Here is a 19,475-nt window from a genome sequence, read left to right on the forward strand (position 1 = left end):
AGCCCCAATCGCCGCACTCGCTTTGCAACGATTGGGGCTCCGGCGGCCATTTTGGAGCCGCCGAACAGCTGATCGGCGGCTCCAAAATGGCCGCCGGACGCGAAAACATCGCTGGAGGGGTAAGTTTGCACCCTTATTGGAATGCATTAAACTAAGTTTAATGCGTTCCAATAGGTTTTACTTACCCGCACAGCGATGTTTTCGTATAGCGAAGGTTAATCCGGAACGGATTAACCTCGCTATACGGGGCACCACTGTACATTTATTCAAATACAGTCACGTCCTCTTCTTCTGGTTGCTGCACAAGGGTGGAGGGCGGGGATTTCACTTCACTGGGGCTTATTTTTGGGGTTGCGCTTCTATTACGAGCATCCTGAAAAAATCATACTGGGGCTTATTTTCGGGTTAGGTGTTATTTTCGGGGAAACAGGGTAGCAATCAGTTTCAGAGGACAGGGACGCTACAGACATCTGCCACATCCAGGACAACACTTTTTATGTCGTTGCAGACTGATTGCTCTTCAGCATTAGATGCCTCACAGGGCAGCTGAAAAGTTGATTTTTATGTTTCTCCCCAGAAGACACTGGCCTCTCCTGTCCCTGTCCCTTCCAGATTTAGATTTCCATTATTATCATCCACCTGCATGGATGATTTTGTAGTTTAATGTAGCAGTTAGACTCTTGTGTGAGTGAGAAGAGGGCTTAACCCCTACCCCCTCCCACCCATCCATGGATGTTGAATTCCTGATCTTTTCCTCCTTTCCAGCAAATGACGGAAGTTCTAGCAGCTCCAGTGGAGGTAAGTTTGAGGGGATCCCACCCAAAAGGTGGTAGGAAGAATCCCCCATCTCACAGAGTCTGCTTGGGAAAAGAAAGGGTGGTTTCCCCGCGTAGTGGCTGCTTCAGATCTCCCAGAGAGGAGAGGGGATCTTTCCCTACCTGGTTTGATTCCCCAGCCCCACTTTTCAGTGCAAGGCCATCATCAGACGGCATGCCTTTGCTAAAGACCTTTTGGACACCCATTCAGGGCAAGGATACTTCTAAAAATGGACCAATGGAGGCATTTATGTTCTCATAATTCAGCTTCTGAGGTCTGACCTCCAATTCAGGGAGATGCTGAATTCGTCTCCTCCTTTCCCTTTCCCACAGGAAGTGACATAAGCATCTAGCATCCTAAAAAAGAGGTGAATAGGCTTATAGAATCATAGAATCATCATAGGGTTGGAAAGGGACCGTGGAGGTCTTCTAGTCCAACCCCCTGCCCAAGGCAGGAGACCTCATCCCATCCTGGACAGATGGCTGTTTCTTGAAACCTCCAGTGATGGGGCACCCACAACATCGGGAGGCAAGCTGTTCCGCTGTTTAATGTTTCTCACCTTTAGGAAATTCCTCCTTGTTTCCAGGTTGGATCTCCCTCTGATGAGGTTCCACCCATTGGTTTTTGCTCTAGCCTCAGGCACAGTGGAGAATAAATCGATGCCTTCTTACCTGTGGCAACCCTTCAGATGACACGTCTTCGCGAAATATTTTTAGGACACCCAATAAGGGCAAGAATGACCAATGGGGGCCTTTATGTTCTTATAACTGAGCCTCTGAGGTATGACCTCCTGAAGACTGAACAGCCGCATGTCTCTCAATGTCAGGCACAATTCAGGGAGATGCTGACTTGGTCTCCTTCTTTCTCTCCACACAGGGAGCAACCCAGCAGCCATTTAGCATCTTCAAAAAGAGGTGAGTTGCAGAGAACGGGCTTATCATCTGTGAGCAGGAGGGGGAGAGAGAGGCCAAGGCCTTCAGGTGGGGAAGCCAAGTCCATTCGTTCTGAGGACAGACCCCTTCTCCCTTTTTCCGAACACGGTAGGCTCCAGGAATAAAAGAAGAGTTTTGCAAGGGAGGGACTGGATCTCTGGGAAGATGATGGATCCCTATTAAGCAGACTCCTGCATCTGCAGCCTATCAGCCCAATTGAGAGCCCTGCTTCCCCACCCGCCCTCTTTCCGGACAGTTGCCAGGACTTGCCTTTCCTGGCTGCAGGAGGGGAAGGCTTTGAGGGGGTCAGTGACAGATCAGAGAAAGGAAAAGTGGAAGGAAGGGGCTGGACTCTTTATTCTGTCCTTGCTGGTCCTTTCTTTCTTCTGATGGGGTGCAAGGGGGTTCTCCTGCCAAAGCAGTTGAGCCTCCAACCTCCTCCCACCTCAGGGAAGGACTGGCATGTCCAGCGGGAGGAGAGGGAAGAAGAGGAAGCAGTAAGGACAGGACTGCCGGGGGGTGACCAAGCCATGCCTGGTGTATCTGCAATAGTTTGGGTTCCCAGCATATTCCAGACGCAACTACAACAAAAACTGAGCTTGCTGTGTGGTGGAGCCTCCTGCGCTTCAAATATGCAAAGGCCATTTACCGCATTCTAGGTTTAGAGATTGCCCCAAAGCATTCCCTCAGCACTGAAGGATCCAAATTGTGTGAGGTCCCCTGTAATTTATCCGCCTGTCAAGGTCAAAAGTATGACAAAGAAAACCCTCAGAGTGCTATAAAAGTTTATAACACTCCTTGGTAGTTTGAGCCTGTGGTTATCTGTCTCAGCTAACATTTATCCCTGAATGGGTTAAATGCCAGTGAGAACCAGATCATCCCGACCGTCCTATCCGAGTTGATCTGGGTATCAAAGTATAAGTCATTTAGTTGCTCCTGCATGATTCTCCAGGAACGTCAGGGTGCAGTAATCGATCCATCTGCCCTCCTGGCCAAAAATGTAGCTTCCAAACGTGTTCCGTCTCTCTTCATAGAATGAAAATGGATCATTGTTTTCACTGATTCCTGTCCCAGATCCAGTGACAAAGAAGGGGAAGATTCTGCTCTTGGCATCTGTGAAGCAGCATCATAAACAATTTTTTCCTCTTTTCAGCCTAACTTAAGATTGGTGCTTCCCGCAGAGGAAGCCGAATGAGGAAGAGTGGATCCATCATGCTTTGAATCCTGTGGTGCCCTTTCACAATTTCTTTCATTTTTACACTAGCTATTAATGCACATTTTTGTATTTTGAAGAGTTTGGCTTCTTGTTGTGCTTTCTGAAAACTCCACAGTGGTAAGACCTTGTTCCAGGCTCATGTTTGGGGCAAAGAACACATGAAAATCTTTCATGAATGAGTCCCCTTAGTAGCTGAAGTAACAATTCTAGACCTGTCATTGAATGAATAAAATATTTGGTGATTCGTGTTATTTAAATTGATGAGGCTGCAGTTGCAATGAGTCCCAGTCTAGGAAAAAAAGCAGCATATTGATCACTTTATCCATCAGTCAGTCGGTCAGTCAATCAGCCAACCCATCAACCTTTGCAATCAATGGGCCTTTCTTACTTCAGAGCATGACTGACCAGCGGAGCTGTTATTTAGTCTATTTTGTCTTAACAAGAGATTACGAGAAAAATTGTATTTCTGAACGGAAAAAAAAATCTACTTTCACATTATTTGTATACATATCTTGAAGATCATATTAACTGAGTTATGGCTTCTGTACCTGCTTGCACTCAAATTACTAACATTTTGGGGACAACAGTGAATCCAGGCTGTCTGTGTTTTCTTGGTTGGTTATAAAGACTTTGAAATTTTCTATGAAATCAGGAAATGATGATCTTTGGGGGAAAATATCCTTCAAGCAATCATGATCTGATTCTTCTATAATGGAGCTTCTTCTTAGCGACATAAGTAACATATTTCACTTGGCTTTTATGGTCATGGGTAGAGATGGGGATATTTGTATTCGTATATACCCCCCACAGGTGCCGCTAGCGCCACGGAGCCTTCCTATTGCGATAGATTAGCCAGTCCTGGCAGAAAGCGGGATGACGAGTCTCTCTGCCAGGTCTCAGAGTGGCTAATCCATTGTGAGCAACTGAGAGATAAGAAGGCTCCCTAAAGCTCGTGGCAGCGAAGGAATTATGAGTGGTCGCTCAGGCCCCAGGGGGCCGGACCTTTGTTATCTGCACCTGTGGGGGAATATTTGTATACAAATACTCCCATCTCTAGTTATGGGTTTAAGATTTCTTTTCTACATGTATATTAGACAGCTGGAATAATTGGATTTCAATAAAGTCTGGTGTTTTCCCATCTGCTGTGTTGCTGTTCCTTCTCTGAGCCTCAGAAGGCTCCTTCTTGGCCCATCTTACCTTACTGCTCAGCTGCAAAATTCCAGGGACATGGGCGTTTTTAAAGAAAGTTCTTTTTTCTGAAGCTCAAGGAGTGATAAGTCACTGGCCTCTCTTCGAGGGAACTGGAAGTTGGTTTCCCCCAGTGAACAAACGTTAAAGAAAACATTTTTGGGAGCCTAGGAAGGCCAAAGCATGGCTGGAGGGGTTCCCCTTGCCCCCTAAAGGGCACAAGGAGTCTTTCTGAACATGCCAATAAATAAATAAATATTTGATGCTTCATTAGCGCTTGGTTTCGGAATGGAAAACAACATCCCTGGGCAGAGAAATGTGTAGCAGGAGCTGGTCATGGAGAAAGGTGGTAGGATGTTAAAAAAAAACAAACCAAAAACTCCGAAACAAAACCAAGAAGACCAAATAAATACAGAACCGTGCCACTGATTTTCTGTAATGTATTTCAATATTCTGATAGTTGTATATAAGCACCCACATGCCTTAGGTGAGCCAAAGAAATAAAGTTGAAAGCAAGAACAACTGATATTCCAAGAAAACACACAAAAACTAATAAACAGGAGTGGAACTAAGATGTAGGAGAGCGGAGACCAGCCAGCAGAAACAAATCTGTAAAGAAACATCGCCCACAAAGTGTGTGGATCATCCCGGAACAACACAGGGTCCACACAGTCAAAAAGGATATGAAAACCTCTGTGCCTATGGGTCAAAAACAGTTTTATTTTAGTGACATTGATTAGATATAAAGCAGGGGATGGGGGAGAAGGAATTCATTCATCGTAGAACTTCGGGATCTGGTCTCCCACAATCACTTCCTCCTTAACGCCGTCTTTGGTGATGGTGGCGAGGTAAATAACGCCCCCGCTGGAACCGTCTCGGCCCATGGCCAGAGCAATGGCTAGACAAGAGAGAAAGAAAAGGAGCCATGAAAGTCAGCCTAGAAGCACCTGGTAGGTAGAGAATGTGCTGGTGGACAACATTATCAGTACGTTTCCAGGAGATACTAAATCCTGCTCGGTAAACATTCATCATAAAGGTCAACAGTGGTACTGTATTATCCAGCACTCTTAGGAACAGCTGCTTTGCTTTGTTTTAAAAACATACCCCCCCAAAAGAAGCATGCCACAGACTCAACCCATGTCTAAATATTATGAGAAGAGCATGTGAAGCTGTACAAATCTTGACTTCCACCAACTGACCCCCTGCCGAACCAGCTGAGTCTTATCCAAAATTGGCATTCCTTTATTTTAATCCAACTAGTTGTCTTAACAAGAGTAGACCCACTGAATCAACTGAACTTACATAAGTATTGTCTTACCATTCTGCCATTGATTTAGTGAGTTTATTTTAGTTCGGACTAGCAAGAAGATACCAGCCCCTGGCAACACAGAAAAGAGCTAGCGTTCTGATTTCCTTCCTGAAGTACATGATCATGAGATAGCTACCATTTTTCGTGAACTGGCGACATTCTTCCCGGTCCATTCCAGGCTTGTAGGCGGCGTCGACGTAGCCGTAAATGTACGTGCTCCCTGATCCTCCGATTATGAAGGGCTGCCGGATGATCATTCCTCCGAGCGTCCCGTACACCTGTTGGAATGGAAGACGGCAGAGTAGAGGAGAGACAGGCCGTTGTTATCCTGGCTTAATTTGCACGTTCCTATGTGGAGTAGTGCTGGATGGACATAATGGCCCAAATCCTGTTGCATAGCGTAATAACTTGCACCAGAGTTAGGTCCATTGAATCAGTGGGGATTTTGTTAGTCAACTAAAATAAAGTTGCAGCTATAGTAATCCCATTTAAATCAATGGAACTTACGGAGCAGACCCACATTGATTCAGTGGGCCAATTCTAGTGCAATTTATTATGAGGATTTGTGCCATTATTAGAACTGTGATGAAGCTCAGGCTGAGCTCAAGGACACCCTGTGAATTTAGTGATTTAACCGTAGTGAGGACTACAATCCAGGCCTCTGAATTTCTAGTCCAACACACTGGGACCACACTGGCATTCATGACAACAACAACGAGGACTTTACAACCTCACATGCTCCTTCTAGCTTGTTTGGCTAGGAAGGATCTCTATAGGCTGGGAGTAACTGTCAATTTGTCCAGCACTAACCAATAATTCTCTCCTGCATTTCAGATTTCAAAGAAAGCCCCGCCTCTTTGCTGAGGGAATCTTTTCCCTCAGAAAGTCTGTTAATGCCCGTTTGATGGTGGTTGGTAAAAAATGTCCTTCAAAGTACACCACAGTAGAGTTGTTTAAAGGCAGTCATGTTGCTGTTTCGTTTGTTGTTAATATATTTATTCACATTTGTAAGTAAATGGAATATTTTATTCTTTATATTAATGTCACGGAGTGAGTCCAGGAGATTGTAAGCACCTATTAACTCTCTAGCAACGGATAACTATTTTTCTCTGCGAGTCCCTGCACATCTGCTGCACCGCTCAGGAAAAGTTAGCCACAAAACTCCCAGGTTGGGAGTTCAGTTCTCCACCGTGCCTCCTTGACAGAGCTGGACTCGATGACCCACAGGGCCCCTTCCCTGCAGTTCTGAGAGGATGCTGGAGTTCCAAGATGATGATGATTACACATTACAACCCAATGTTGGCTGCCCACTTTGCTGGAGTGCTGGCACAATGTTCTAGCTGCCCACAGCCTCAGACTATTTCTTAAATGTTCCACCTTTAAAAAAAAGGGGGAGCCATTAAAAGCCCCTCATGCTTTCCTCTTTGTTCACCGGGACCTACCTGCCCACCTTTCCTGGGGTCCCATCCTGCCACAATCAGGTGTGCTGAGAGCTCCTCTTTGTACTTGTAACTGATGTTCTTCACCACGGTGGCTGCAGCCAGGACCTGTGGGGGTCCATCCACGTCCAAACTGCCAGGGACACAAACGGGAATAATTCAGCCATTTCAACCAAGTTGGCAAAGGTTACGATTTCAAAAATACAAAGTGAAACCCTGTAACAAAATGTTGTCGGTTTAGGGGTTCAGCCACTCCGTTCTATTCCACCTCCTTCCTTCCTTCCTTTGCTTCCTTCCTTCCTTTCACCCATCACTAGCTCCTTCCTTGCTTGCTTCCTCCTTTCCATCCATCATTAGCATCTTCATCCCTTCCACCCATCACTCTGTTCTATTCCACCTCCTTCCTTTGCTTCCTTCCTTCCTTCCACCCATCACTAGCTCCTTCCTTCCTTCCTTCCTTCCTTCCTTCCTTCCTTCCTTCCTTCCTTCCTTCCTTCCTTCCTTCCTTCCTTCCTTCCTTCCTTCCTTCCTTCCTTCCCTTAATCCAGTCTCCTCAAATCAACTTCTAAGGGTCCTAATGCTGCTCTGTATTTTGGGTGCATACACCAGGATCATCCACACTCTTGCATTTCTGATCACCATGTATGAATGTGAGTGCAGGACAGTGAAAAAAGCTGACGGGGAAAAAAAACTGGTTATTTTGAAATTTAGTGATGGAGGAGAGCTTTGCCGATATCCCGGACTGCCAGAAAGACTAACATGTAGGTCCTAGAGATCAAATCAAGCCGAACATTCTGAGAACAAAAATATTGAAGCTGAGACTGTCTTAATTTGGACACATAATGAGAAGGCAGGATACTCTAGAAAAGACCAAAATGCTGGCAAAGTTGGAAGGCAGTAGGAAAAGAGGAAAACCAAACAAGAGATGGACTAGCTCCCTAAAGGAAGCCACGGGCTTGACTTTACAAGAGTTGAGCAGGTCAGTTGAGGACAGGATGTTCTGGAGATCGTTCATTCATGGGGTCACCCTAAGTCAGAGGCAAATTGATGGCATATAACAACAACAACAACAACAACAACAACAACAACAAAGTTTGAGGCAGCCAGATGGGATACAGAATGGGCACACTAACCTATACAGTGGTACCTCACAACATGATTGCCTTGCGGGACGATTAATCCACAAGACGATGGGTTTTTGTGATCGCTATTGCGCTTTGCAAGACTGTTTTTCCTATGGACGATTTTCGCAAGATGATGTTTGGGTCTATGCTTCGCAAGACTTTTTTTTTAAAAAAACCCGATGCTTCGCAAGATGGTTTCCCCCCCCATTGGAACACATTAAATAGATTTCAATGCATTCCAATGGGGAACTGCGTTTCGCAAAAAAGTTTTCTATGGACGATTTTCGCAAGATGTCAATTCCCCCCCCCCAACTGGAATGCATTAAATAGATTTCAATATATAAATGAAATTGTACAGAAATAAATGAACTAGGGAAACACAAAAGAGCCATCCTATAACACTCTAACTTGAGAGTAAGTCCTACGGATGTATTGAGGATTTTCGTGTGAATGGGCCAATCTCAGCTGAGGTAAAGTGTGGACTTCTGGAAGTGGGAAGCTGGGAAGCAAAACAAATGCAGGGAAACTGAGGCAAGACTGGATTGGGTCTTGAGAACAGCACATTGTTCGCTTAAGCAGCCACTTCTACAAGAAAGTCTTTGTTACAAGTCTGGGGAATTCTCTGTTTTATCTGCATAACAAGACCCACCTGGCTTGTTATCTTTCTCATACCTAACAAGGGCAGCACTGCCTTTTCCGAGAAATCAGGTGAGGAAGGAGAAGCGCTATGTCCCACCGAAGTCACTAGATGGCGCTCCTGCACCTGTTTTTTAAAACAGTCCTGACAGTCTAGTTCACTGCTGGAAATTTGCAATGAGAGAATGTTTTCTTACTCGAGCATCACATCATCACCATCATCTTAGAACTGCAGAGCTGGAAGGAATGCTATGGATCATCACACCTGCTGAAGACTCATTTAACTGTCTGGAGACATTGTTCTGGTTCACAACTTTAACTGAGGAAACAGCTTGAAAGTTTCAAACCTAAATTAAAACTATGAATAAGTATGAGATTATGGTGATGAACTGTTGGAAGGAACCTCAAAGGTCATCCAGAATAGCCCTCTATTAAAGCAGAGAATCTACAGCTAAAGGGTCTTTGACAGATGGTTGTCCCACTTCTGATTAAAGAGAAAACTTCCAGTGAAGTTTTTTATCCATCAGCCTATAGACTAGAAACTATTGATGCAGTTTCTGGCACTGATCAACCCAGAGGGATACAAGATTCTCAGGTCCTTATCTTGCCTTCAGCACAAAAGCCGTTTTTGTTGCGTTACAGAGGAGGAGGAGGCACAACTTGAGCAAACATGCATCTTGTATTTTTCTCTTTCTGAAGCCACACGCTCATGGAGCAAGCATAAAAGGACAGGCTGATTGCCCATAAAGACTCGAGCAATCCCTCTACTGCTTCTGCTTTGTAATAGTCCACTTACACGAAGGCAGCAAATCTTACACAAATGAAAAAAAATGTTTTCACATCTTACTTTAGGGCGTGCGCAAGTCTCTGTGTTAGAGAGAGTGAGTGCCCTTATTTAGCAAATTCATCCTTGATAGTTGTTCATGCATTGCAAATTCTGGATAAATTGCATTTCTTACATTAATTAGTATAGTAATAGGATGTGCTACAAGATGAACAGTTGGGTCTCTAAATGTTTTGGCCCAATAATAATTATGTGTGTTACTATTGGTTACGCTGTGGAGAACAGATGGGATTTGTAGGTGAAAACACGGCCAGGCTCAAAGGTTCTTTCCGGCCCCTCCCAAGGTTACTGATTTCTCTCTCTCTCTCTTTGTTTCCCTTCCTGCTGAGTAAACACACCTACTGTTTTGCATTAGCTTTTCATACCTCCGGCCTGGGCAGCAGAGTGATCTGTCGCCATTTATAACACCATCATGCATCAAGGTGTTCTTAAGCGCCTGGTTTTGTTGCTGTTATTGTTGGGAGAACTAAATTGGGACAGGTAGACGGAAGCAGGAAAAGAGGAAGACCCAATATGAGATGGATTGATTCTCTAAAGGCAGCCACAGGTTTGTGCTTGCAAGAGCTGAGCAAGGCAGTGGGAGACACGGTATTTTGGAGATTTCACTCATTCCTGGGGCTCCCATAAGTTGGGAGGCGACTTAATAACAACCACAAATTACTGCAAGAACTTTACATGGCTGTTATTTTCTGGAATGTGGCTTCCTGGGATGACACAGCTAGGCATGGGATTTTTGGAATTTGTGGATTACAAATTCCCAGAAGTCTTTGGGAATTCCCCTGGGAATTTAGGCTGAAAAAAAATAACACCCAACCCTAGTTCTTTTAAGCATTTGTAATCACTTTTAGCTGAAAAAATAATGGCTTCTCTTGAACATGAAGAAGGGCTAAGCTCTTCAAGAAATGCCAGGGAATTCTGGGTATGGTAGTTTCCTGAGAGGCACCTTGTATGGATGAGAGTAAGTAGTGAGACTACCGGATCCATCACGCCCTGGAATTTCGATCGCTGACCATGATTACAGACCATCTGAAAGGTTTATGTCTGGCCGTGGGGTTCCTGCAGACCTCTAGGGGTTGAAATTTCATGATTTCCAAAAGCCCCACGCCTAGACATGACCCTACCTGTGTCTCTCCGTGTGCACCTACACGGCGCCTACTCACCTGTGCAGTTCTAACTGGTAATGCACCATATCAGCAATGGCCTGGGCATCAGCAGCTGACCCAGAGAGGGCACAGTAAATCCGGTCATGGAGGGGGGCCAGCTTGTTGAAGACGCGGTTCACCACGGACTCCCTGGAGAGGAGAACGGCAAGCTTTTGAAACTATTTGACACAAAGCAGATAGACAGACAGAGGAAAAGATGGAGGCGACACACTCCAGGTGGAGTTTATCGTTATTGTGTTTCTCGACCATTAGCATTAGCGCTAAAGCTTCACGAGCACCACGAAGCAGCAGCCAACCATGTATAGTGGTGCCCCACTATACGCTTACCCCGCATAACATCGAAATTGCTTCACGATGATATTTTTGCAATCGCTATTGCGATCGCAAAACGATGGTTCTAATGGGGGAAATCCGCTTGACGTTGATTAGGAGCCTGCTTTGCGAACCGTTTGTTCGTGTAACGGCAATTTTTCCGGCTCCGCAAAATGGCTTCCACTCACAAAATGGCTTCCCTCCCTTTACAAAATGGCTGCTTTCTGGAGGGAAGCTGATCGGCAGTTCTCTATGGCAATCTCCGCTGGACAATGAGGTATTTCCCTACTGGAAGGCACTGACTGGTTTTCAATGCATTCCAATAGGTTTTTTTTTCACTTGATGACGATATCGCTTAACAGCGATTTTGCTGGAACAGATTATCATCATCAAGCGAGGGCACCACTGTACACATAAGCACACCTCATTTCTAACACTGGACATCTGCCAGCAGGTGCAGTTGTGTTACGAAGGTGATACAGCCACACATTGTCAGGTCAGAAATATCGCACTGGAGCACTTTAGCAGTAGATTGTTCACATTAGAACATAAATCTAAAGGCCTCGGGAAACCCTGTAATCTTTCCTCATTGAGGGACAAAAGATAAAGGGAAGCGACCACATATCAGGGACCCTGTGACTTTCTCAAACACATACACGGGCACACCGCCGACACCGCCGGGACTTACCCTGCAGAGACTCGTGAGTCACAACCCACCACAACTCCTCCGTCAAATTCCACGGCCATGATGGTTGTCTGCGAGGGCAAAAGAAAGAAGGCAAAGATGAAGAAAGCTGGGGTTGTCTGCACATTTTGCAGAAACATTTGTATGCCATCATGTGTCATGCTTTGGGTTGTGACATCACTTCCAACTGAAGGTAACTCTTACAGCTATGCTTCCCAACCTTGGGTCCCCAGAGGTTCTTGGACTACAACTCCCAGAAATCCTGGCCAACACAGCTAATGGAGAAGGCTTCTGGGAGTTTTAGTCCAAGAGCATCTGGGGACCAAAGGTGGGGTACCACTGCCTTTTGGAGGATTTTTCCGGCATGTGAACTGTTCCATGAGTGGTTTACTGTCATCACTCCACTCCCTAGCAGAGTGGGGATTTGAACCCAGGTCTTAGTCCCACACTTTGGCCACTACAACGCCCTAGCTGGCAATGCATTCATGACATCTGTGAAAAATCACCTCCCGGAGCAGGAGGAGAGAATGACCAATTTATTATTATTCATTTTATTTATTAGGCTTTTATACCGCCCATCTAGGCGAATCTACTCTGGGCTGTTTACAGTCCAAAAAAGGCAAGAAAATTAAAATAATCAATAAAAAAAAAAACTAAAGCAAGCTAAAAACCAGAGGAAACATTAAGTAGTGGCAGGAGGAAAGGCCTGCCTGAAGAGCCAGGTCTTCAGTTTACTCTTAAAAACTCCCAGCGAGGGAGCCAGAGGATCTCAGAGGGGAGGATGTTCCAAAGGTGAGGGGCCACCACCGAGAAGGCCCAGTTTCTAGTTTTTCCTTCCAGGCCTCTCTTGGAGTTAAGCCCCTCAGCCGCCCAGCCTGGCTAGAATGAGTGACACGGGTAGAACCAGGTGGAAGAAGGCGCTCTGACAGGTATTGAAGTCCTAAACCGTGTAGGGATCATTAACATCTAGAAGTTGATGCGGGATCTAATGGGTAACCAGTGTAAGGCGGGCAGAGTGGGGGGGAAACGTGATGATATTTTTTTCACCCAAGTTAGTAATTTGGCCCCCGTGCTCTGGACTATTTGAAGTTTCCGCATCAATCTCAAGGGAAACCCCACGTAGAGTGCATTGCAGTAGTCTTAATCTCGAGACTACGAGCTCGTGGACAAGTGTGGTGAGCGCCCCAACATCAAGACAGAAACGCAGCTGGGCAATCCGCTGAAGATCTAAATAGGCGGTGCAGACCACAGGTGTTACCTGGGATTCCATGGCAAGCGCCGGGTCGAGAAAGGGAAAGGAAATTTTCAGTTGAGCTTTATGGCATGTCTAATATACTCCAGGTGCAAAGATCTAGTCTGTAGGTCCAAGGGTCGTGTCTAAGCAGTTAGCCTAGTGATTGCCAGTCTTAAGGCCACGGAGCTCCTTGGGCTACAACCCATAGACTTCATATTTAGCAAAACCAATGGATAGACGGCTCTGGGGTCATACTCCAAGCACACTCATGCACCCAAATTTGGGGGTCCTCTCATTAGATAAGGCAAACTCATGCCTATCCTTCAGCACCTGTGGTGGTTAAGAGTGCCATGTCTCCAAGACCGGAACAGTGGACTAGGGTTTGTGAGCAAAAGGCAGCCCATTCCTCAAAGACCAGCCCAAGACTTTATGCTGCCTGAGGCAAAGGACAAGATGGTGTCTCCTCCTGCTTCCATATACAGATGCTGACTGGGTTGGCAGTCATGGTTGTGATATATGGAATTCTCCACCAAGCTTCCAAAGGGTTTTCTGTGGCAGGCTTTGTTCGATCCCTCCTTAGAATAAAAAAGCTTACGATGGATGGTTTAAGGAGGCCCCCATCTACTCATGGTGATTTATTTCTTCTAGCTGCTTTGAGAGTGATTTTCACTTCTCTTTTTAAAACTGCCAGCGCAACTAGACATGGAATGCCTTTACCTTCCCACCGAGGTGATACCTATTTATCTACAGTGGTGCCTCGCATAGCGATCGCTCCGCTTAGTGAAGAAATCACTTTGCGATGGACTTTTTGCCATCGCAAAAGCGATTGCTTTGTGATGTTCCCTATGGGGAAATTTCGCTTTGTGATGATCGCAGGGAAGAGATCATCGCAAAGCGCCATTTTCGGCCAGCTGATCAGCGATTTCAAAATGGCCACCGGGTAAACAAAATGGCCGCCCGCTGTGTTTAGGGACAGATTCCTTGCTTCAGAGGCACTGAAAATGGCGGCACTATTGAGGATCTTTGCTTAAAGGTGCGTTTCTAGCCCATAGGAACGCATTAATCAGGTTTTAATGTGTTTCTATGGGCTTTTTAATATCGCTTAGCGATGTTATCGCTTAGCAGCAATTTTTTCTGCATGGATTAACATCGCTAAGCGAGGCACCACTGTACTTGCATTTGCATGCTTTCGAACTGCTAGGTTGGCAGGAGCTGGGACAAGCAACGGGGGCTCACTCCATCCTGTGGATTCGATCTTACGATGGCTGGTCTTCCGCCCTTGCAGCACAGAGGCTTCTGCAGTTTAACCCGCAGCAGCACCATGTCTCTTTTAAGCAAATGATTAAACCCTCTCAAAAATCTTGGTTTTCAAATTTTTCAAAATTACCCACAAGCTATGGTTATAGCCTTGAAGCTGTAAATGTTCTTGATTGCAATATAAAAATGTTTTTAAACAAAAGAGTTTTAGATATTAGAGCTCAGCCAGACCCAGCCGCACTAGCATCTGTAAAATCTATGAAATGGCTGGCTGGAGGCTAAAGTCCAGTTTCAGGAAGGAAAATATTCATCCTTTACGATGAAAAGAGACTTGCGTATGGCCTTTACATGACTCCGTTTTGAACAAATGGGTACAATGATGCAGAGGGTGTCATTTTTGGGGGGCATACCTGTACAAAATAGTCTTTGCCCCTGTGGGAATGATAAAGTATCTTGCCCACTGTTTGCTGCACTGTCAGTTATGGGTTTTTTAAATTATGTAGCAGAGTTCTATAAGGATTTTAAATCAAGGTTTTACGGGATTAACAGTAATTTATTTTAGACTGAGGACCTGACTGATACAATTCTGAGAATTTGGCTTATATATGAGATACATGATCCAATTTTCTTTTTTCATGTAAGTTTATAAAGTTTGACGTTATCGTATATGGTGAATGATTGATGAAATGGTCCGTAGATTTCTTCAATAAAATTTGACTTGACTTATCAATTTTATTTTAAAATTCCTTTTCTAATGTAAATCCAATGTAACATTGGACTTTAAAAAATAGTCATGCACTGGGTGGCTTGACGTTTTTCATCCATCATCCACCCCAGTCGCACAGCCTTTTTCTCAATCCGTTGGTACGAGCTTGGATTCCCTTAGAATTTATGCAAAGTTGGATTTATTTCCTTCTTGACCTGTTGCACATCACTTTGCACTTGTTCACACTGAATTTTACTATTTTAATATCCCTTCCTCCCAGTTTGTAGAGATCCTTTTGAAGTTCCTCCCAGTCAGGCTTAATTCCAAAATCCTACAGAAGCAAATGCGGCTATCATCACACCATCCATGCCGAACTGCCAGGTCTTGCACAAGGAGATTCGGTACACATGAAACTTGGTACAGTGGTGCCCCGCATAGCGACGATAATCCATTCTGGATAAATCGTCGCTATCCGGAATCGTTGCTACATGGAACGGAAAACCCCATAGGAACGCATTAAACCCTGTTTAATGTGTTCCTATGGGGGATAAACTCACCGCTATGTGGAAATCCTCCATCCAGCCGCCATTTTCGCCGCCTCGGTAAGTGAGGAATCCATGCGAAAACGCTGCGGACGGCCATTTTCTTCACCCGGCGGCCATTTTGGAACTGCCGATCAGCTGTTTTAAAACATCGCAATGCGAAGATCAGTAAGTGAAACGCTTACCGATCATCGCAATGCGATGTTTACCCATTAAAAACATTGCAATGCAATCGCTTTTGCGATCGTAAAATCCGCATTGCTATGCAGATTAGTCATTAAACGGGGCACTTGTTATGCGAGGCACCACTGTATAGAGATATGCCAGCTATGCCCATTTCTGGAAAGGTCTGATCTGGCCACGGGACACACATGCCTGAGTTACATCCCGCTGAATTACTGTAACGCGCGCCATGTGGGGCTCCCTACAGAAAGTGTTTGAAAATTTCAGCGGGTCCAAACATGGCAGACAAACAGATTGCTAACTGGGGCTGGCCACAGGGAACAGATAAGTCCCCTGTCACAGCAACTCCACCGGCTGCCCGCCCATTTTAGGGTATAATTGAAAGTGCTGGTTCTAACCTATAAAGCCCTAGATGGATTGGGTCCAAGCTACCTCAAGGACTGTGTCTCCCTTTCTGAGCCTGCTCGGGTGTCAAAATCATCAGGGCAGGCCTTTCTCTCAGTTTTGCCACCTTCACTGGAGCATTTGGTGGGGACACAGGAGAGGGCCTTCTCTGTGGCTGCTCCCAGACTCTGGAACTCCCTGCCACTGGAGGCTAGGCTGGCCCCATCTTTTGGGTTCTTCTGCCAGCAAGCCAAAACCTTTCTCTTCAGGCAGGCATTCTCTCAGTGACAGACTGCCTACGAGAGGTTTTAAAATGAAATCGTTTGCATTTTGTTTCTTTTAAATCTGTTTTAGCAATGCTTTACCTAACATTCTTAGTATAAGGTAACTGGCTTATTTAACATTTTAATAATTCACTCTTTTTAGCTTTGGTATTGCGTTTTAATGACGTAAGCCACCTTGGATCCTATCTTCTAAAAATATTTTAAAACAAATTTAATAAAATTTAAAATAAAAATATTTTTAAAATATATATGTTTCCCTTATAAGAATACAGTGGTGCCTCGCATAGCGAGGTTAATCCGTTCCGGATTAACCTTCGCTATGCTGAAGCATCATTGAACGGGGCAGGGATTTCCATTGGAACGCATTAAACATGGTTTAATGCGTTCCAAATGGGCCAAATACTCACCGTTCAGCGAAGCTTCTTAATGGCCGGCAGCCATTTTCGCGCCCTCGCCTCGCTTAACAAGGGCGCAAAAACGCTGCACACGGCCATTTTGGGCCATTTCCGGGCTTCCGGCGGCCATTTTGGCCGCCGAACAGCTAATCGTCGGGCTTCGTTTTGCAAAGATCGGTAAGCGAAACGCTTACCAGTCTTCGCAAAACGAATTTAGCCCTATTAAAAAAACGTTAAGCGATCGCATTAGCGATCCGAAAAAATGGATCGCTATGCGATTTCGTCGTTATGCGGTGTGCTCGTTAAGCGAGGCACCACTGTATTTGGCCTATGCTCTTGCTACAGTTTTTGCAGTTAAAGGAGTGCGCTGGACAGAGGAACATTCTAAAAGACCTTATTGAAGAAGGTGAGACAAAATATGCCCGTCAGATACTGCTCAGCTCTGATTCCCAGCATGCCTCACCGTTGTGTATGCTGACTGGGGTTTATGGGAATTGTAGTCCAGGAACATCTGGAGGGTGGCACCCCTGCTATACAGCCATCTTTGCATTCCTTTTAACAGGGTCTTGGGTATTCCTTTTCCCCCTCAGTAACCTAATACTATGTGAATCAGTTTCTTTCTGCTGTATTCTGAAACTCTGTTCCATAATTTCAAATACAATATAAAAGAGGACGTACTACTCATTAGGATGAATTTACCCGATTAAATAGGCAGATGTAAAAATGCACCTGCAGGGAAAATCTAGAATTGCTTGCCAACTTGAAGGCTCCCCCCTGAAAATATAGTCCTGGGGTATCAGTATTGGTAATTAATCACATTTATACCTCCTCATTTTCTCCCACCAGTTTAAGCAGCCTCTCCCGTTATCCTCGGAGGACCCGTTGGCCAAAAAGACGGCGAAACGGGCTCAAGTTCCCTCCCTCAGTGAGGAACTTGGACCTGCAGCTCCACCTCGTTCAGACAAAAGGGAGGGGAAAAAAACCGATTCATCCAAAGCCTCATTCTGACGCTCCGCTCGCTCAAGTCCAGAGCGCTGGATCCTGTCCTTGCGCTGCGCAAAATGCGCACTTTGCTGGTCTCCATCGATCTGTCTTTCCCCATCCACAAAAACGGGGGGGGGGGAATGCTCCCCATCCCTATTTCGACCTCTTCCCTGCCTGGTAGCGCTACCCCTCCTTGGAAAAAGTTGCTTTTTCTTTTTTGCACTAGTCGGCAGGGGAACAGAGGAGCTGTCTTGCAAAAAAAGGAACTTTTTGCCAAGACTTTGATTCAAACTTTCCCCCTCTCTCGCTCCCTCCCTCTTCGTCTCCCTTCACTCACCCACCCACCCACCCACCCACACACACACACACACACACACACACACTCACCCCAGTGCTGATCTTCTGCGCCCCCCGGGTGTCCATGGCGGCCCCCCAAGAGGGAAGAAGGCTCGCCTCCTTCTTTGCGCGGACGGAGGGCGAGAACGAAAGTGACGGCCGTCTTGCGCCCTGCAGTGCCGCCCTTGACCACCAGGGGCGCCCCCGTTTCTCCCATCAAATGCAAAAATTAACCTGGGAGAAATTCCACCTTTGCCAGAGGAGCAAAGCGAGAGGAGGAGGAGGAGGGGGCCGGGACCGGCTCTCCAAGCATCCCCACGCGGCGTCCCGGGGCTCAAATGGCAAACAGACGCAGCATCCTGCGTGCCTGAACTGGAGCAGAGAAATGCGGAGTTCAGTTGATGGTCAGGGAGCGCCTCTGAGCACCTGCAGAGTGCAGGCCTTTCGACTGATGCGAATGTTGGAATGAAGGCTGGTGACCTCCGGAGTGAACGGTCCTGGATCCTTCCCACTGCGCCTTACTTGCTTAGAGGGCCATGTATTTGGCTACTTACTGGTAGAGTAACACGTCCAGGGCTGTATAACCTGGATGTGGACCTACGGAGGTTTTGACCCCAGGCACCAACGCTGAGAAGGCACAGAAATCTCCACTTTCCACTGTTATTGCATCCACCTCTGTGGAAGGCTGGTTACATCATCCACCTGGGTATAGAGAGAAAGAGAGAGACAGATAGGTAGGTAGGTTCTGAACATTTGTTTCTTTGTCCGAAAGACCTTACCAAAACGGTAAGGGTTAGTAACATGGAATCTTGGACAGCTAGAAGGGGGCTCTTTTGGGGATCACCTCTCCTCTTGGAGGCTGAGTGGAAAATTCTAACTAAATAGCATGGGGGGAGGTATTTAAAAACAGCCCCCTCCCAAAAAAACTGATCAAAACCGGCCTTCAGCTCACCTCCAGCAACGTACCTGGCAGATTACCTCCGCCATGACTAATCTCGGACTTTCCTTCATATTTTTTCCACTTTATGCCAGACGAAGTGAATTTTGTTCACGAAAGTGTGCGCTGAATGTTTGATTTTTAGTGGCTTCTACATTTGGATTGCATAAAGGAACACATGGCTGTTTGTTTTTTCAACCTAAATTGAAAAAACAAACAATTTGGAGTCATATCTCCAAATTGGTTTCCTCAGGATGCTAGTACAGTAATTAGATCTTTGTTGAGCACTATCAGAGGTGTTGCTTGGGTCTTCTGTATTTCGGGTCAAATAAGCTTCAAAGGGGAGAGCTTTCCCCTTGAGCTACCGACTCAAAATAGTTCTAAATATCTCAGAAAAACATCTTCGTTCCAGTGACCACAGCTGCCCACATCTCTTGTCCCGTGTACATTTCCAAAGACATAATAAAGCAAAAACTCTAAACTGGATGGCCAGTTAGGACAGGTTGGCCACTCCCAACTTCAAAAATAAATAAAATAAAATGAAGAATGAGTACTTTAAACCTTGGTTA

At 45.6% G+C, this 19,475-nt stretch overlaps 2 protein-coding genes across 7 annotated transcripts in view; one reads left to right on the forward strand and one right to left on the reverse strand.

The window, feature by feature from the left end:
• The window catches only part of LOC110070854 (class I histocompatibility antigen, F10 alpha chain), a 31,781-nt gene extending 27,679 nt beyond the window's left edge, over positions 1-4,102 (forward strand). The window contains exons 7-10 of one of the 6 annotated variants that reach the window (XR_013542542.1): positions 766-798; positions 1,403-1,596; positions 1,693-1,730; positions 2,902-4,102. Coding sequence is in view for 4 of the 6 variants with exons in the window: in XM_078387942.1 (XP_078244068.1) it covers positions 766-798; positions 1,693-1,715 (56 nt within the window). In the remaining 2 variants the exon portion in view is untranslated. Of the gene's footprint in view, positions 1-765; positions 799-1,402; positions 1,597-1,692; positions 1,731-2,782 lie in introns of all 6 variants that reach the window. The other 5 variants (XR_013542543.1, XM_078387942.1, XM_078387941.1 and 2 more) reach the window with 5 other exon arrangements.
• Positions 4,103-4,852: 750 nt separating this feature from the next.
• On the reverse strand, positions 4,853-18,173 carry PSMB9 (proteasome 20S subunit beta 9). Its single transcript, XM_072987964.2, has 6 exons — positions 18,021-18,173; positions 11,668-11,735; positions 10,665-10,796; positions 6,904-7,033; positions 5,598-5,739; positions 4,853-5,050 (listed from the first exon to the last, which is right to left on the reverse strand). Exons 1-6 carry the CDS (start codon positions 18,054-18,056, stop codon positions 4,923-4,925), a joined length of 636 nt encoding a protein of 211 aa, XP_072844065.2. The 5' UTR covers positions 18,057-18,173; the 3' UTR covers positions 4,853-4,922.
• Between the last annotated feature and the right edge of the window lie 1,302 nt (positions 18,174-19,475).

This window comes from Pogona vitticeps, chromosome 2 (assembly GCF_051106095.1).
Source record: "Pogona vitticeps strain Pit_001003342236 chromosome 2, PviZW2.1, whole genome shotgun sequence".
In the NCBI taxonomy this organism is placed as follows: domain Eukaryota; kingdom Metazoa; phylum Chordata; class Lepidosauria; order Squamata; family Agamidae; genus Pogona; species Pogona vitticeps.